Source organism: Lissotriton helveticus, assembly GCF_964261635.1.
Source record: "Lissotriton helveticus chromosome 1_1 unlocalized genomic scaffold, aLisHel1.1 SUPER_1_unloc_34, whole genome shotgun sequence".
NCBI classification, from domain to species: domain Eukaryota; kingdom Metazoa; phylum Chordata; class Amphibia; order Caudata; family Salamandridae; genus Lissotriton; species Lissotriton helveticus.
Genome location: NW_027611675.1, coordinates 2,035,444 through 2,050,990, shown reverse-complemented (window position 1 = coordinate 2,050,990; position 15,547 = coordinate 2,035,444). Strand labels below are relative to the sequence as shown.

General features: G+C 39.5%; 1 protein-coding gene across 1 annotated transcript in view; it reads right to left on the bottom strand.

The window, feature by feature from the left end:
* The window catches only part of LOC144805946 (uncharacterized), a 389,169-nt gene that overhangs the window by 108,258 nt on the left and 265,364 nt on the right, over positions 1–15,547 (bottom strand). Inside the window, 1 exon segment of the mRNA XM_078672408.1 lies at positions 11,664–11,722. Coding sequence (XP_078528534.1) covers positions 11,664–11,722 — 59 coding nt within the window.

Below are 15,547 nucleotides of genomic sequence, written 5' to 3'. Positions count from 1 at the left end.
TTCCATTACTCCGAGTAGTGTTGTCTCCGTTGAGAATCCGGGGCGGAAACCCGATTGGGAGGGGTGCAGAATATCGTTTGCCTCCGCAAACCTTGCGAGGTGTTCATGGACATGTTTCTCCAAAATTTTAAAGAAGACGGGCAGGAGGGATATAGGACGGAAGTTTGCCATGATTTTCGGATCAGCCGATGGTTTCTTGAGAAGAGGTGAAACCATAGCATGTTTCCAAGGTGCCGGGACCTTTGCCGTGGAAAGGGATAGGTTCAAGGTTTGGCATATCACGGCGGGGTGTCCAGGAGTCTGAGTATTGGGATGGGGAGGGGGTCAGTGGGCGAACCAGATTTAACTTTCCCTAGGATGTCTCGCAGACCCTGAATGTCGATCCTGGGCCATGATGTTAATGGCTCACAGGACAGATGAGGTTGAGGGGAGATGTCCTCTGTGTTAGGGCCGGGGTCTTGCGCCCTTATAGTTTGAACCTGGTGGTGTTTTAATATATCCTGGTAGATTGTCTCTATCTTCGTTGTGAAATATTTCGCTAGCTCTTCACACTGGAAACTGTTCAGAGGAAGAGGTTTGGCTGGTGTATTAGAGCCTGCTAACTCTTTTACAAGGTTAAAAAGAGTTTTGGATTTATTTGTAGCTTCAGAGATAGATTTGGCTATGTAGTTGGCTCTAGCCGTGTTACAGGCTCTATGATAAAGCTTGAGCTCGTTTCTATAGTTCGAGCTGGCAACCGGGGAGTAATCTTTCCTCCAGATGCGTTCCAAGCGTTTGCATGTGGATTTAGTGGCCTTCAGTCGTTCATCATACCATAAAGTTGGTGAGTTGTGAGGGGTGGATTTTTTGTAAGCCAGGGGAAGGCAGATGTCTAGGGCACTTAGGAGCCATTTGTTAGTCTTGGAGGCTACGACCTCCATGTCTTCAGTGTCAAATATATCGTCCAGAGGGGCAGAGATTAGGACGGACGCAAGGTGGTTTATGTCCAAATTCTTCCAATTTCTTGTGAAGGACTTGTTTGTCCCGCACGGAAGGTTAGAAGTCATATGATCGTCCACATTGAATTTTATTAAGAAGTGGTCTGACCAGTCTAAGGGTAGAGCAGGCTGGCAGTGTAGCAGGGGAAGGCTGGAAAGGAAAAAATAGGGTCCAGGAGGTGGCCCCCTTTGTGTGTTGAGCCCGAGTTCCTTAAGGTAAGGTTCATGGCGGCCAGGTCATGAACTAAATTGTTTCCTGGTTTGTTGGTTGGGTCGTCGAAGTGAATGTTCAGGTCGCCAACGATAGATAGGTTGTTATAGTTTACCCTTACTGATGCGGTCCAGTCCACTAGTTGGGTGGCCCAAGGTTGTATAGGGCCAGGTGGACGGTAAATCAGGAGACCCGTGAGGCTGAAATTCGGGTGGAGTTGGAGTTTAAAAAGGGCCATCTCTAAGGTGGTTAAGGGAATGGGTTCCAAGGTACATTGTAGCGTTTTTTTGAAGATGACTGCTATCCCACCTCCAATACCGGTGGTTCGGTCATTATGGATGATGGCATAGTTTGAAGGTAGGGCTTCAGTGATGTCTGGGCCGGAGCTAGCATGTAGCCATGTCTCAGTGAGAAAAAGAGCATCTAGTGAGTTGTCGGACAGGAGGTCAAATATGTCTCTTCTATGTTTGCTGAGTGACCTGCAGTTCAGGCTACTAAGAAGCCATGTGAGTGTCGACTTACGGCCCTTTGATCCGGGCCGACAGAGCTGCGGGACGTCAAATTGAAAGTTGCATGCAGGGCATGCGATAGGGTTGTGCCTGTCGTTGGGTAAAATTGCACAGTTGTGTTTGGCAGGGGGTCGCAAGGCAAGTAGCAGCTCGGGCGTGTAGGAGTGAACTATATTGGAGTTTCCTCCAGGGGTTACGGGCCCTGGGCCTGGCCTGGCGCGGACGGGCGCAGACGGGCTTGCCTTAGGCGCGCCTTCGGCACGCAGACGGCGCGCCCGCTGCGCTCGTCCGCTGCGCGTCCGGAAGATGCACATGATTTAAAGGGAAGTGGGGCGGCGGAGGGCGTGGCCTCGGAAAAGGGGCGTTGCCTCAGGGCTCGCCGGAATGGCAGCAAGAAGTGGGTTAGATTCTGGTGCCGCGGCAGCGCTAAATCCATTGCGCGGACTGATCAGGATTGACTAGGTGAGTTTAAAAACAATACTAAACAAGTGACATTCAATTTTTAAAAATACAGGTCGCGCTCCTGGCTTCCGCCTCAGGAGGTCAGTGCTTGTGAAAGAGGGGCTTGCAATCAGCGTCTACTTATAGGTCTCGGCGGGGGGGCGTGGCCTCGGAAAAGGGGCGTGGCCTCCGGGCTCGCCAGAATGGCGGCAAGAAGTGGGTTAGATTCTGGTGCCGCAGCAGCGCTAAATCCGCTGCGCGAGCTGATCAGGAGTGACTGGGTGAGTTTAAAAACAATACTAAAACAGTGACATTCAATTTTTTAAAATACAGGTCACGCTCCCGGCTTCCGCCTCAATAGGTCAGTGCTTGTATATATATTCCTACATTGATCACCGCCACAGATTTAGCTCCTGCACCCACAACCCTTTGATAAAACAACTTTACCTTTACATGCTAAAAAGCATATAAACAATTCACAAATGTGAGCTTTGAAAAATATCAGAAAATGAGAGAGGTGATGATTTTGGGGTCCCCCCTAACCTTGGGGGAAGACCAAGCAAATGCCTTGAACACAAAGAGCGTATCATGATGAAGGATTCAGTGGTGGTCCCATCCTCCTTTGACCACCCAAGCCCAAGTTATGGGCAAAAATGCAATGCCAACCAAAGGCCCAGTAAAGCATTATGGGGCGAGATTCTAGAGTGCAGTGAGTATTAGTGCTCAGCTGAGCTCGGAGAGTGCTGCTGCTTGAGGAATGTTTTGATATTGGATACTATAATATTCACTGCACTCTAGAATGTCGTCCCATAATGCTTTGCAGGGTCTTTGGTTGGGATTGTATTTTTCGATTTTTTGTACTCCATCAAGGCTTCCACTCATCACTGACGCACCATCATAGCTTTGTGCAATAAGTTTTTGAGGCTGCTCTGGAAAAATCAAGTTCCGTTTACGTAGTATGCTGAAGTAATGGTTTCTGCAGTAGAGTCTCTTAAATGTGTGAAGCCGTAGAACCTCTTCACAACTTTACTGTCATTGTGAAGGTACCGAAAAATGAATACAGACTGGCTTTTAGTGGCCACATCAGTGGTGTCATCAGCCTGAATAGTCACAAAGTCTGTGTTTTTCACCTGTTGGATAAGGTATAAAGCATGAATATCGACGGGAAAATATCGACTTGCATTAATATCGAGGTAAGAATATCGACTAGTAAAAATATCGTAGTAGTAAATATCGTTGTAATAAATATCGTTTTTTAAGAATGATAAAAATATCGTCAAAATAAAATATCGATGAACAGAATATCGTTTAGTAAAATATCATTGTATATAATATGACAAAAAAATAGAATGTGTTATATAATTGTTTTAAAGTATGTATTATGTTTAAAAAATATTACAAAATGTCTACTAGTATTAATATGGTACTGCCATGGGTTCTTGCTTTGCTCCCAGTCTAGCGAATCTGTTCATGGGATTCTGGGAGCAGGAAATCCATGACAGTGCCACCTTGAGGGAAGACTTTGAAAAGGTCGTGGTGTGGCTACGCTACATCGATGACCTCTTTATTGTCTGGAAAGGCACCAAAGCTGAAGCACTTGACTTCATCACTAAACTCAATTGTAACAGCTACAACATCTTTCTATCAGGCAGCATCAGTAACAGCCAAACTGAATTCTTAGATGTTAAATTGGAGATCATAGAACAAAAAATCCGCACCTCACTGTATCGCAAGGCCACAGCTGGGAATAGCGTGTTGCATGCTCTAAGTAGTCACCCTGAGGCTCTCAAATGGAGCATCCCCTACGGGGAACTTTTGAGGGCGAAACGCAATTGCAACACTGATGATTCTTTTCTTAAGGAACAGGAAATCATCATGAACAGGTTCAAGAGTAGAGGTTACCCCAGTTGGGTTCTCAAAAAAGCCAAAGAAAGAGCACAGAGTGTAGAAAGATCTGAGACACTGGAAAATAACCGTGTGCCTGACACTACTGAAACCGATGAATCGACCAGACTCATCCTCACTTTCAGTTCTGAATCTCAAAAAGTTAAGAAACTTCTTGCTAAAAATTGGGGGATTCTCAAAACCGATTCTGTTTTAGGCAATACCATCTCTGATCGACCCATGATTACTTACAAGAGAGGCAAGAACATACGTGATCTAGTGGTCAGAAATGACATCACCCAATATACCAAGACAGACACAGATCATGGTCTAGTCGGTTTCTATCCCTGCGGCCACTGCAAAGCCTGCAAAAACAGCAAATACAGAGGATCTGTGGAATACAATAACATTACCAAAAAATTGACCACTTTTCTCACTTGCAGTACCACCTTTGTCATTTATGCCATTGAATGCTCCTGCAAACTCTGGTATATTGGCAGCACTAGTTGTGCTGCCAAAAAAAGAATCTTGGAACATTTCAGGGCCATCACGAACAAAGACCCGAAATACCCGGTGGCGCGTCATTTCGAACAACAACACTTTTCCAATACTGCTGATTTAAATTTCTTCATATTGGAACAGGTCCCCAGACATCCGAGAGGAGGTAACAGGTTACTCAATCTGAGGCAACGTGAGTCTAAACTCATAATTGAATTCCAAACCAGATTCCCGGGAGGCCTCAATATCGATGAGGAATTAGCAATTCATTTAAAAGAATAAACTATGTCTATGACTAGCATTTGATATTTACTAACTCATTCTCCTATTTTGTACATTTCCTTTTCTGACAGTGTATTTTTCAAGAGATGTAATTTTTTGGTATTATTCATATTCTACTTGTGTGATTTTAACTCTTGTTTTTCTATTTTTGTTTGTTTGTCCACAGGAGGAAAGGAGGGGGCCCAACACTGGACTTCACTTGCACGGGCGTACCCAACCTTGCACTCCAGGAATCACTGCTCTTGGCTTTATCACACTATGAGACACCAACTTATAAGGTCAGACCTTCCCTATTTTGGAATTCCTCCAACATGATAGTCCATACCGGACATGGCACTTTGACTTAACCGAACAGCATTATGCTTGTATCGGGTTTCTCATTATGAGAATTATCACAGATAATATTTTCTGTTCTTGATTTGCCTTTTACTTTTTAATTGACAGTTGCAGCGATGTATCATGTCGCCCTGCCCTTGCACTATGCATCTACGTGTGTCTGCTCTAGGCTGCATGCAGAACTGTGTTTACCAACTCATGCCCTTACCGGCGTTACCACGCCGTTTGTAAGCATGTCATATATTTAATTTGACATCGCACGCTATACTGGACGACAGCGTTTCACTTCTCACTATTCAGTCTATTCCGCCTTGTTTTTCATGTGCCATTACCTGCCAATATTGTACATGTCATATCAAGGTTTACATTTTCTGTGCGTGAGGTATGATCACATACATATCCAACTGTCAGACTATTAGCGCAAATGTCCAAACTTTTTTGCCAAGCTACTGCATGTCACAGTTCACAATGTATATTTGCAGTGTGTACCCCGTAAACAGTGTCTAACTAACTGTTGAACTGCGCCCACATGATGAAATCTCTGTGCTTTATTGTCGGGCGACCTACGACAGACCTGTTTCAAGGGGCTTCGAACTAGAATTGTGTAATTTAAACGCTCCAATATGTCAGCCTTTGCCAGTGACTTCACCAAGATGTAGATAATACTGATTATTCATTTTGTACTACGAGAAGCTACTCAGGCAACATGATGTAATTTGGGCAGCCCACTTTTGACATCTAACTAATACAAGCAACAATTTATGTTTATATTTTTCACTTTGCGCAGGTTACTGTCATGTACTGCAAACCATTTAAAGATGTCTGCCACGTATTTTCTGTCAGTCCGACTTTCATGTCTACCATTTGGGTTGAAGCATGTAAACTTTATTTAAAAGTGGGTGTTCCAGTGTGCAGGTACACGTGAACAAGCCTGTTTTGGTGAAACGCGTTGTGTATTAAACTGCTTCCATGCTATTTTGGATCCCCTGCTGTCTTTTTGCCTGAGAGCGCAAGACATTCTGCAATTGAATTCACTTTGAACATTTTACCCGGACTGCTTCGCCGGGATCTGCGCCAACTTCCATCGGGTTCCAGCACTCCGGTAGAAGCGTTTCTTTCTTCACTAGTATTAATATATGTGTAAAATTATTAAAAAAAAATAATAGTAAAAATTCTAGGAGCGGGTTATTGGTATTGTAGGGGATAAGGGTGGGTAGTACTTTAAAAATGTTGTGTAAATAAATTGTATAGAATATTAACAATTTAGAATTATATTAAAATTTCGAAATTGAAATTCGAAAATTCAAATTTATTACGAAATTAAAATTTTAAATATAAAAAATGTATCCAAAAAAATATTTAAGTGGGTTTTTGTTGCTACAGGGGATAAGGGTGTGTAGTATATTATAATAAGTGATAAGAATTGTAAATATAATTGTAAATATACATAATTTTGAAAACTAATTTTTTGTTTTATTTGTTTTCAATTGTAGATAATATGTAATATTATTTAAATAAATAGTGTGAAAATTGAAATGTAATGTAGAAAAGTAAATAAAAAATTAAAAATTGCAAAATTTTAATTTTGAAATTAGTGAAAAAAATGTATAAAGCGAAATTTCCCAAATAACAATTTTTAAAAACAAATATTATTATTAATAGATTTTTTAGGTATCATATATGCTAATAATTAAAAACAAGTATGAAAAAATTAGAAAGAAAAATAACATTAAATTTACTGTAAAAAAATAATTATTGCAATTGTTAAATATTATTATCACTAATATTATTTATTGTAAGTATACAATTATAATCTTGTACAGTTGGAGTACAATAGTAAATTCTTATGGTTTACTATCCACTTATTTCCCTGAGTTATGTAATGTTTGGAGTAAGAATAGTAAATTATTATGGTTTACTATCCAGCACTTTCCTTGACTTATGTTGGATTGGAGTTAGAATAGTAATTTATTATGCATTACTATCCAGCACTTTCCCAGAGTTATGTTATGTTTGGAGTTAGAATAGTAAATGATTATTGTTTACTATCCAGCACTTTCCCTGAGTTATGTTGGATTGGAGTTAGAATAGTAATTTATTATGCTTTACTATCCAGCACTTTCCCAGAGTTATGTTATGTTTGGAGTTAGAATAGTAAATTATTGTTTACTGTCCAGCACTTTCCCTGACTTATGTTGGATTGGAGTTAGAATAGTAATTTATTATGCTTTACTATCAAGCACTTTCCCTGAATTATGTTATGTTTGGAGTTAGAATAGTAATTTATTATGCTTTACTATCCAGCACTTTCTCTGAGTTATGTTATGTTTGGAGTTAGAATAGTAAATTATTATGGTTTACTATCCAGCACTTTCCCTGATTTATGTTGGATTGGAGTTAGAATAGTAATTTATTATGGTTTACTATCCAGCACTTTCTCTGAGTTATGTTGGATTGGAGTTAGAATAGTAATTTTTTATGGTTTACTATCCAGCACTTTCTCTGAGTTATGTTGGATTGGAGTTAGAATAGTAATTTATTATGGTTTACTATCCAGCACTTTCCCTGAGTTATGTTATGTTTGGAGTTAGAATAGTAAATTATTATGGTTTACTATCCAGCACTTTCCCTGACTTATGTTGGATTGGAGTTAGAATAGTAATTTATTATGGTTTACTATCCAGCACTTTCCCTGAGTTATGTAATGTTTGGAGTTAGAATAGTAAATTATTATGGTTTACTATCCAGCACTTTCCCTGACTTATGTTGGATTGGAGTTAGAATAGTAATTTATTATGGTTTACTATCCAGCACTTTCTCTGAGTTATGTTGGATTGGAGTTAGAATAGTAATTTATTATGGTTTACTATCCAGCACTTTCTCTGAGTTATGTTGGATTGGAGTTAGAATAGTAATTGATTATGGTTTACTATCCAGCACTTTCCCTGAGTTATGTTATGTTTGGAGTTATAATAGTACATTATTATGGTTTACTATCCAGCACTTTCCCTGACTTATGTTGGATTGGAGTTAGAATAGTAATTTATTATGGTTTACTATCCAGCACTTTCCCTGAATTATGTTATGTTTGGAGTTAGAATAGTAAATTATTATGGTTTACTATCCAGCACTTTCCCTGACTTATGTTGGATTGGAGTTAGAATAGTAATTTATTATGGTTTACTATCCAGCACTTTCTCTGAGTTATGGTGGATTGGAGTTAGAATAGTAATTTATTATGGTTTACTATCCAGCACTTTCTCTGAGTTATGTTGGATTGGAGTTAGAATAGTAATTTATTATGGTTTACTATCCAGCACTTTCCCTGAGTTATGTTATGTTTGGAGTTAGAATAGTAAAATATTATGGTTTACTATCCAGCACTTTCCCTGACTTATGTTGGATTGGAGTTAGAATAGTAATTTATTATGGTTTAGTATCCAGCATTTTCCCTGAGTTAAGTTATGTTTGGAGTTAGAATAGTGAATTAATATGCTTTACTATCCAGCACTTTCCCTGACTTATGTTGGATTTGAGTTAGAATAGTAATTTATTATGGTTTACTATTCAGCACTTTCTCTGAGTTATGTTGGATTGGAGTTAGAATAGTAAGTTATTATGCTTTACTATCCAGCATTTTCCTGAGTAATGTTCATTTTGGAGTTAGAATAGTACATTATTATGGTTTACTGTCTATTATATTTTTACAAAATATTTTCAAGTTTTAATAATAATAATATATGTCATGTTGTAATATTCATTTAAACAATATAAATGTAATAACATTTTAAAACATTTTTACATACATATGACAAGTTTCGAAATTTTTAAAATAAAGTTGTTTTTTAGTTTTGTACAATTATTTTTTATTCATACTTTCATTTTTAAATGCAAACATTTTGAAGATTTTATTACAAATTTAACATAATATTTGTTTACAAATTATATTGCAGTTTTTAACATATATACATTTTAAATATTACATAAATTAGTATATTAAATTTTAATATTTTTAATTAAAATTTAATATGTTACATAATTTTCATGTCATTGTATTTTTCAAAAATATGTACATAAAATAATTCTTCCTTTTTTACATCAGAGAAAAATATTTAACAATCTAAAACATATTTTAATATACAATAAACAATTAATGCATAATTATATTAAACATATTAATGTATATTTTACAATATTCATATGTTGTTTCACAATAATAAAAATGCTGGTGACAGAACCGGTCCGTCACCAGCTACAGTTGAGCTGTGCTGGTGACGGAGCGGTTCCGTCATGACCCACCCTGCTCATTAAGACTGCCGCGCAGGCGCGAAATCAGCGCCGCAGCGGCGGCCGGGCCATGACGGAACCGCTCCGTCATCAGCACAGCTCAACTGTAGCTGATGACGGAGCGGTTCCGTCATCAGCAGGGGAGGGGTTAAAACAGGTACATGTTTTTTACATTTTCTGATTTTTCGGGTTTTTGTACCTTTTTTCTCGTGATTTTTTCTCGCGATTTAAATTGTTCCATTCTCGAGAGGATTGCGACGTGGGACTCTTATCAAACAGTTGCATTTTTTGCATTTTGTTGGGATTTTTAAATACTATATGGATTGCTTTTGGTTTTATTCCTGTGGAAATAATCACCATGGAACATATTCTACAGCAGCAGAACCGTAAGTAAAATTTATATTTAATTTTGGGTTGGATTGTGTTATAGTGTACAATTTAGTTTAATGTAGTTTTCTTATGTCTTTTAATAATATATTACATTTATTTTTACATGACATAATATAACTACATTGAAAAAAATAGTATGTTTTGTTATGCTTTGCTACATTTTTAGGAATTGCTTCTAAAAGGATGGATTTTGCTATTAGGTCTAAGTATTCTAGACCTTCGATACTTGGGTACATTCTTGTTTTTTGCTGTAGGTATTCGTACATATTTAATGTTTGTTTACTTAGTTTAGGGCCAATTTTAGAAAGTGATTGCTCTATTCTGAGTTCTTGGTAGCTTTGTTCTTTTTTAATGCTTTGGATTAGTTTGTGAAGTGTTGGTTGAGTTCTTCCTAAAGTGGCTTGGAAGGCATTATGCCATCCTTCAACTGTGTTGTTAGTTTTTGCTTTCTGTGCTATTGTACTAGCATACACATTCCACCATGGAATTTGAAATTTAGGTTGTCTGCGGTGGCCTGAATGATGTAATCTTCCCACCCAGGTATCTTCAAAATAGTCTAAGAAGGGAGTTAGTTTTTTCTCATTGGTGCGGTAGAAAGGGCTGTCAAGTAATAAATTGTAGTAGTTAGCTACTTCTGTTGTTGGCACATATGCCAATGCAATCAACTTTTTAATTTGATAAGCAAAGTTACTGTTTGTTGAATATTCAATGCTTAAAGTAGATTTTTGTAAGTGCCTCCATATACTTTGGTTGTAGTGATAATAACAACCTTGTATTGAGGTGTGGGGATATATTTTAAGGATAGCTTGAATCATGGCCATTTCAAAGTCAATTATTATTCTTTGTGGACAGTAGTTATCTGTTAATTCTTTGATAGTTGTTAAAATTTCTATGTAGGTAGCATTTGTTTTATTTGGCAGCAGAGTATAAATTAGAGGGATATTTGTTTCTTGGTATTCACCATGGATGGTGTAAAGTTGATAGAAAGGTTTGGGACATACTGTAAAAGTCCCGTCCATCATCCATGTTTCACATGATTTAAGTTTTTGCAAATTGCTATTTGTTGCAAAAAATAAAATTCTTTTGTCATGACTGTGGTTGTCATACATTAAGAATTTATCCTCATTATGTGTAATGGTATATTCAGGATATATTTTTATGTCTTGAAAACTTTCTGGGGTTGGTGGAGTTGGATCAGAAGCACGTTTAGTTTTAGCAATTAATCTTTTTAAGTTGGGAATTGAAGGTAACTGTCCTGTTACATGTTCTGGCACGTTGCTTAAAACATTTTTCAAAATACTAGTGCTTGTTTCTTGTGAGCCTGTACTAGCATCTCTCAAGGTTTCCAGTGCTTCTCTATCTTCCACTTCTGTTACATTGGGTGGGTGGTTATGCTCACGTACATTTACCACATTGTTATCAACAGTAGTTGCTCTACCATATCATGCACTTGAGTAATATTTACTACATTTCCAATGGGTCTTATTCCCTTTGATTCTTTCTTGGGTGTAGGTGTAACCCATGTAGCTCAGCATTAGTTTCCCTTTTTGAGAAGTAATGAAAGTAGCTCCAGTTGCCATGTCTAAGGTAGATCTGTGGAAACATATATATGTATTTTTAAGAAAAGTGAAAAACATTTATAGAGGTGTGTATAAGAGCAGGAAAAAGTGTGAACATATACTTACTATGTTGCTTTACTGGTGATTCTTTAATTCGTATTTTTCTTTCTGGAGTTTCTCTTTTTAATGTTCTGTAGTAGTGGTAAAGAATAATAAAAAAAAATGCGTTAGTGTTATAGTTGTTTGTTTTAACTTCCAGAATTTTTATACATACAGTGACTATACTTACTTGATGTAGTAGAATATGTTGGTAGTGTAGTTGTAGATTGGAAATGAAGTTTGTATAATCTGTTGAAAAAAGATTAATTGTGTTATTTATTGTATTAGGATAATATTAGATCATAACATATGAAGTCTATTGCACATGTACTTTGCTAATTTCAAATATATTTTACAGCTCTCTAAGTAGACATGGATAAGGCAGTTCATAAATGTATTTAATTCTAATTTTCTGGTTGTTGTTGGTAAGTTCTACTATTTGTGTTTTAACAGGAAAGAAGAACAGGTTTTAAATTAGGGAGTTTAGGTAGTTTTCGGTAGGTTAGAATGATAAAAGAAATGGGATTTTACTTACTTGAATTGTAGTATGAAGTTTTGTAGTTGTTGTCGTAGGTTTGTCTTCTCTTCTCTCAGCAAGGTAACCGGTTTTCTCCAAGTTTGGGCCAAAAATGGTAAATTACGTTAAGTGTGTAATTGTTTTTATAGTAGTGAGCTAATTAATGGTAGCTTTTGATTGGTTCAATTAGTTAAATTTTAAATTCATTGGTTGAGAAGATTATTTTGAATTTAAAAACTTTTATTTTGGGAAGGGTTTGTTGCATCAGTAATTGTTTGTTAATTTAAATAGTAAAAAGTATTATATGTGATTTCTTGTTTTATAATGAAAATGTTAACATGTAGAAAATAGTAAAATGTGTTTTAAATGTATACAATCGCAGTGTATGATAGTGTCAGTAAATGTATTTATTATTAACTATATAGTATATTTATATATAAATAATTAATAGGAATACTAAATACATACATGTGCGAATAGTTTTTTTTAAGTAAATAATTATAAAAAAGTGAATAATATGAAAGAATTGTGTATATTGTGTTGTTAATAATATGACGATATTTTTTGTATATTTGTATAAGTCGAGAGGTAGTCGATGTTAGTGTAGTCAATATTTGTGTAGAAGGTAATGTTATTTAAAAGAATGTCGATAATGTAGTAGTCGATATTTATGTAGTCGATGTTAGTGTAAACGATATTAGGGTAGTCGATAAAAAAAAACGATATTTGTGTGAATCCTTGTTTAAGTATAGGAGGACGATATTTTAGTAAACGATATTTTTGTGACGATATTATTTTTTGACGATGTTTTTGTAATCGATATTTTATCATGGAACCGTTGGATAATATAGCTTCTTATAATTTCTAGAATACACTCAAGGAGCTCATTTTGTATCGTTTTAACCCCTCCCATGCTCATGACGGAGCCGCTCATGACCTGCGCGGCGCTGATTTCGCGCCTGCGCGGCGCGTTCTATTGGGCGGGCGGAGCCATGACGGAATTGCTCCGTCATGAGCACAGCGCAACCGCGGCTCATGACAGAGCGGCTCCGTCACGGGCATGCGAGCGCCGCTCGCCCCCCCCCCCAGCACTGCGGCGGAATGGCCGCCGCAGCGAAGGGGTTAATGGTGCTTTTAAAGACTGTAGCACTTGCTAAATGTGCTCCCATTTCTTTGCCTATGTTTGATAATAAATCCACAAAGCCTCTGAATACACAAGGATTTGAGGAACTTTCAGATTCATCACGCCCTCGTAAAGCCAGTTCAAAAGTATCACGGAAACTAATGTAACCAATTATTTTCAACAGTACCTATTCCTGTCAACTGCTTCATTGTGTTTCTGTATTGATTTGTGGTATGCTTCGCTTATGTGGACTTCAATCGGTGTGTCTCCCAACATTCTCAGTCTTGTCAGGTTTTCCATATGGTTTCTTTTGTGTGCATGCTTCTTTATTTTATCTGACAAAGGCTTCCAGTCTGTTACTCCTTTTTTTATCCAAGGAATGTGACCACCAAACAGCAAGCAGGGAAAGCAGAATAGAGAATTTGTGTACACCCTGTAAGCAATCAACCTTTGTGTACCAGATGTTTGAGAATGTACCTGTGTAAGTCTTCCCTCTGTCTTGGGCACTTTGTTTTAGTTTTAGGTCGGCCGGTCGGGTCCTAATCGTCGTTTTACAGTTAGTTTGTCTTCAAGTCTCAGTCCAATGCATGGCCTTGCAAGTAGCTGCTGTACAGTATTCATGGTGTCTTACCAATGTTAACCTGTTAACCGCGGCACAAATTCTGCTGCGGTGCGGGAAAAATAATGAGTGAGCATTGTTCGGACTGCCCCCGGCCGTCCTCCGCACAAGCACACCTGGACATCGGACGAGTTAAAGTTACCTGTCTATAATCAAAGTACAATGTATAAGGTTTGGTGGAAAAACATCACATTTCTGTATAAATACGTATCTTGTGCATTATAGCAATATATCTCCAACAGCTCCTCTTTGCCCAACATGACTTTAAAAAATACAACCTTATGGGATGCTTCCTCAGTGTGCCAAACTACTTGTTGAAGGCCCTGAGGCAGACATGTCTCGTGCGACAGGTGAGGGCCTATAACAAGGCAAGGGAGACAGCATTTAACAAGTTGGTATAGCCAGAGGCAGCTGGACTATAAAGCTATTATTACATTCCATCCACTGAGGGTTCTATGCTAAAAACAAACACTGATGTGCTGGAGCTGAGAGCGTACACCTGCCATTACAATCCCTGAATCACTTCATTGTTTTCACTGGATACTCCAATCCATCTTTTAATATAGCCTTATAGCTTGCCGAAGCGGGCTATACCGGCCATTAAAGGCCTTCTCCAGCGTTAAAGGGCTGAGCCGAAGGTGGGACTTTAATGGTTAATAGAGCCCAGTTACGAAAGGCTATAAGGCTATAAGGCTATAAGTCTATATCCCGACCCCCGCCCCACCCCGCTCCCACCTCCCAGCTGCTCTTCCCTCCCTCCGCACCACATATGGTGGAATCCACTCATACCCGCAGTGGTCACGCGCAGCAGGCACGCCGAGGCAAGTCCATCTGCGCCCGTCCGCACCTGGACCGTGCCCAGAGCCAGGACCCCTGGACCCCACCGACGCCAGCCCAGCCGACGGACCTACGATGCGGCCACCCTCCATGGACTCAGCACTGGCCAAAACCCCGCCTGCCACCAGGCCGCCCCGAATCGGACCCACAGACCATTCACCTGCCAAGCCTGCAAATTCACCTGCCACCGAACCGACACCGCACCCGCCAAGCTTAGCACCAGCAACAACCACCTCAAGTGCATCCTGCTCAATATCCGCTCCGTCCACAGGCACGCAGTCGAACTCTGGAACCTCCTGGACACAACATCACCAGACGTCGCCTTCCTCACAGAGACTTGGATGAACGCCTCCTCAGCCCCCGACATCGCCATAGCCATCCCGGAGGGCTACAAGATCACCCGGAAGGACCGCATCAATCGAACCGGAGGAGGCATCGCCATCGTCCAAAAAAACACCATCCGCATCACGACCAACTCAGACGACACCCTGACCGCCGCCAAGCACCTCCACTTCCAGATACACATCGACCCCAAAACCACCCTCTGGGGCACCCTCATCTACAGGCCCCCGGGACCACGCACACAATTTAGCGAAGCCATCGCAGACCTGGTTAGTCAGCACGCCCTCACCTCCACAGACTACATCTTCCTAGGGGACCTCAACTTCCACCTGGAGAACAATAAGGATTGCAACACCGCCGCCCTGCTGGACAACCTCGCCAATCACAGACTCAAGCAACTGGTGAACACCCCTACCCAATACGCCGGCCACACACTTGACCCGAACTTCTCCTCCAGCAAGCACATCACCTTCAGCCACTCCACCGAACTACACTGGACAGACCACAGCTGCGTCCACTTCAACTTCAGGAGAACCATGACCCACCAGCACCCGCAACAGGCCCCTCGCAGAAACTGGAGCAAGATCACCGCCGACCAGCTCACCACCTCCCTCAGCCAGAACCCCCCCACCAACA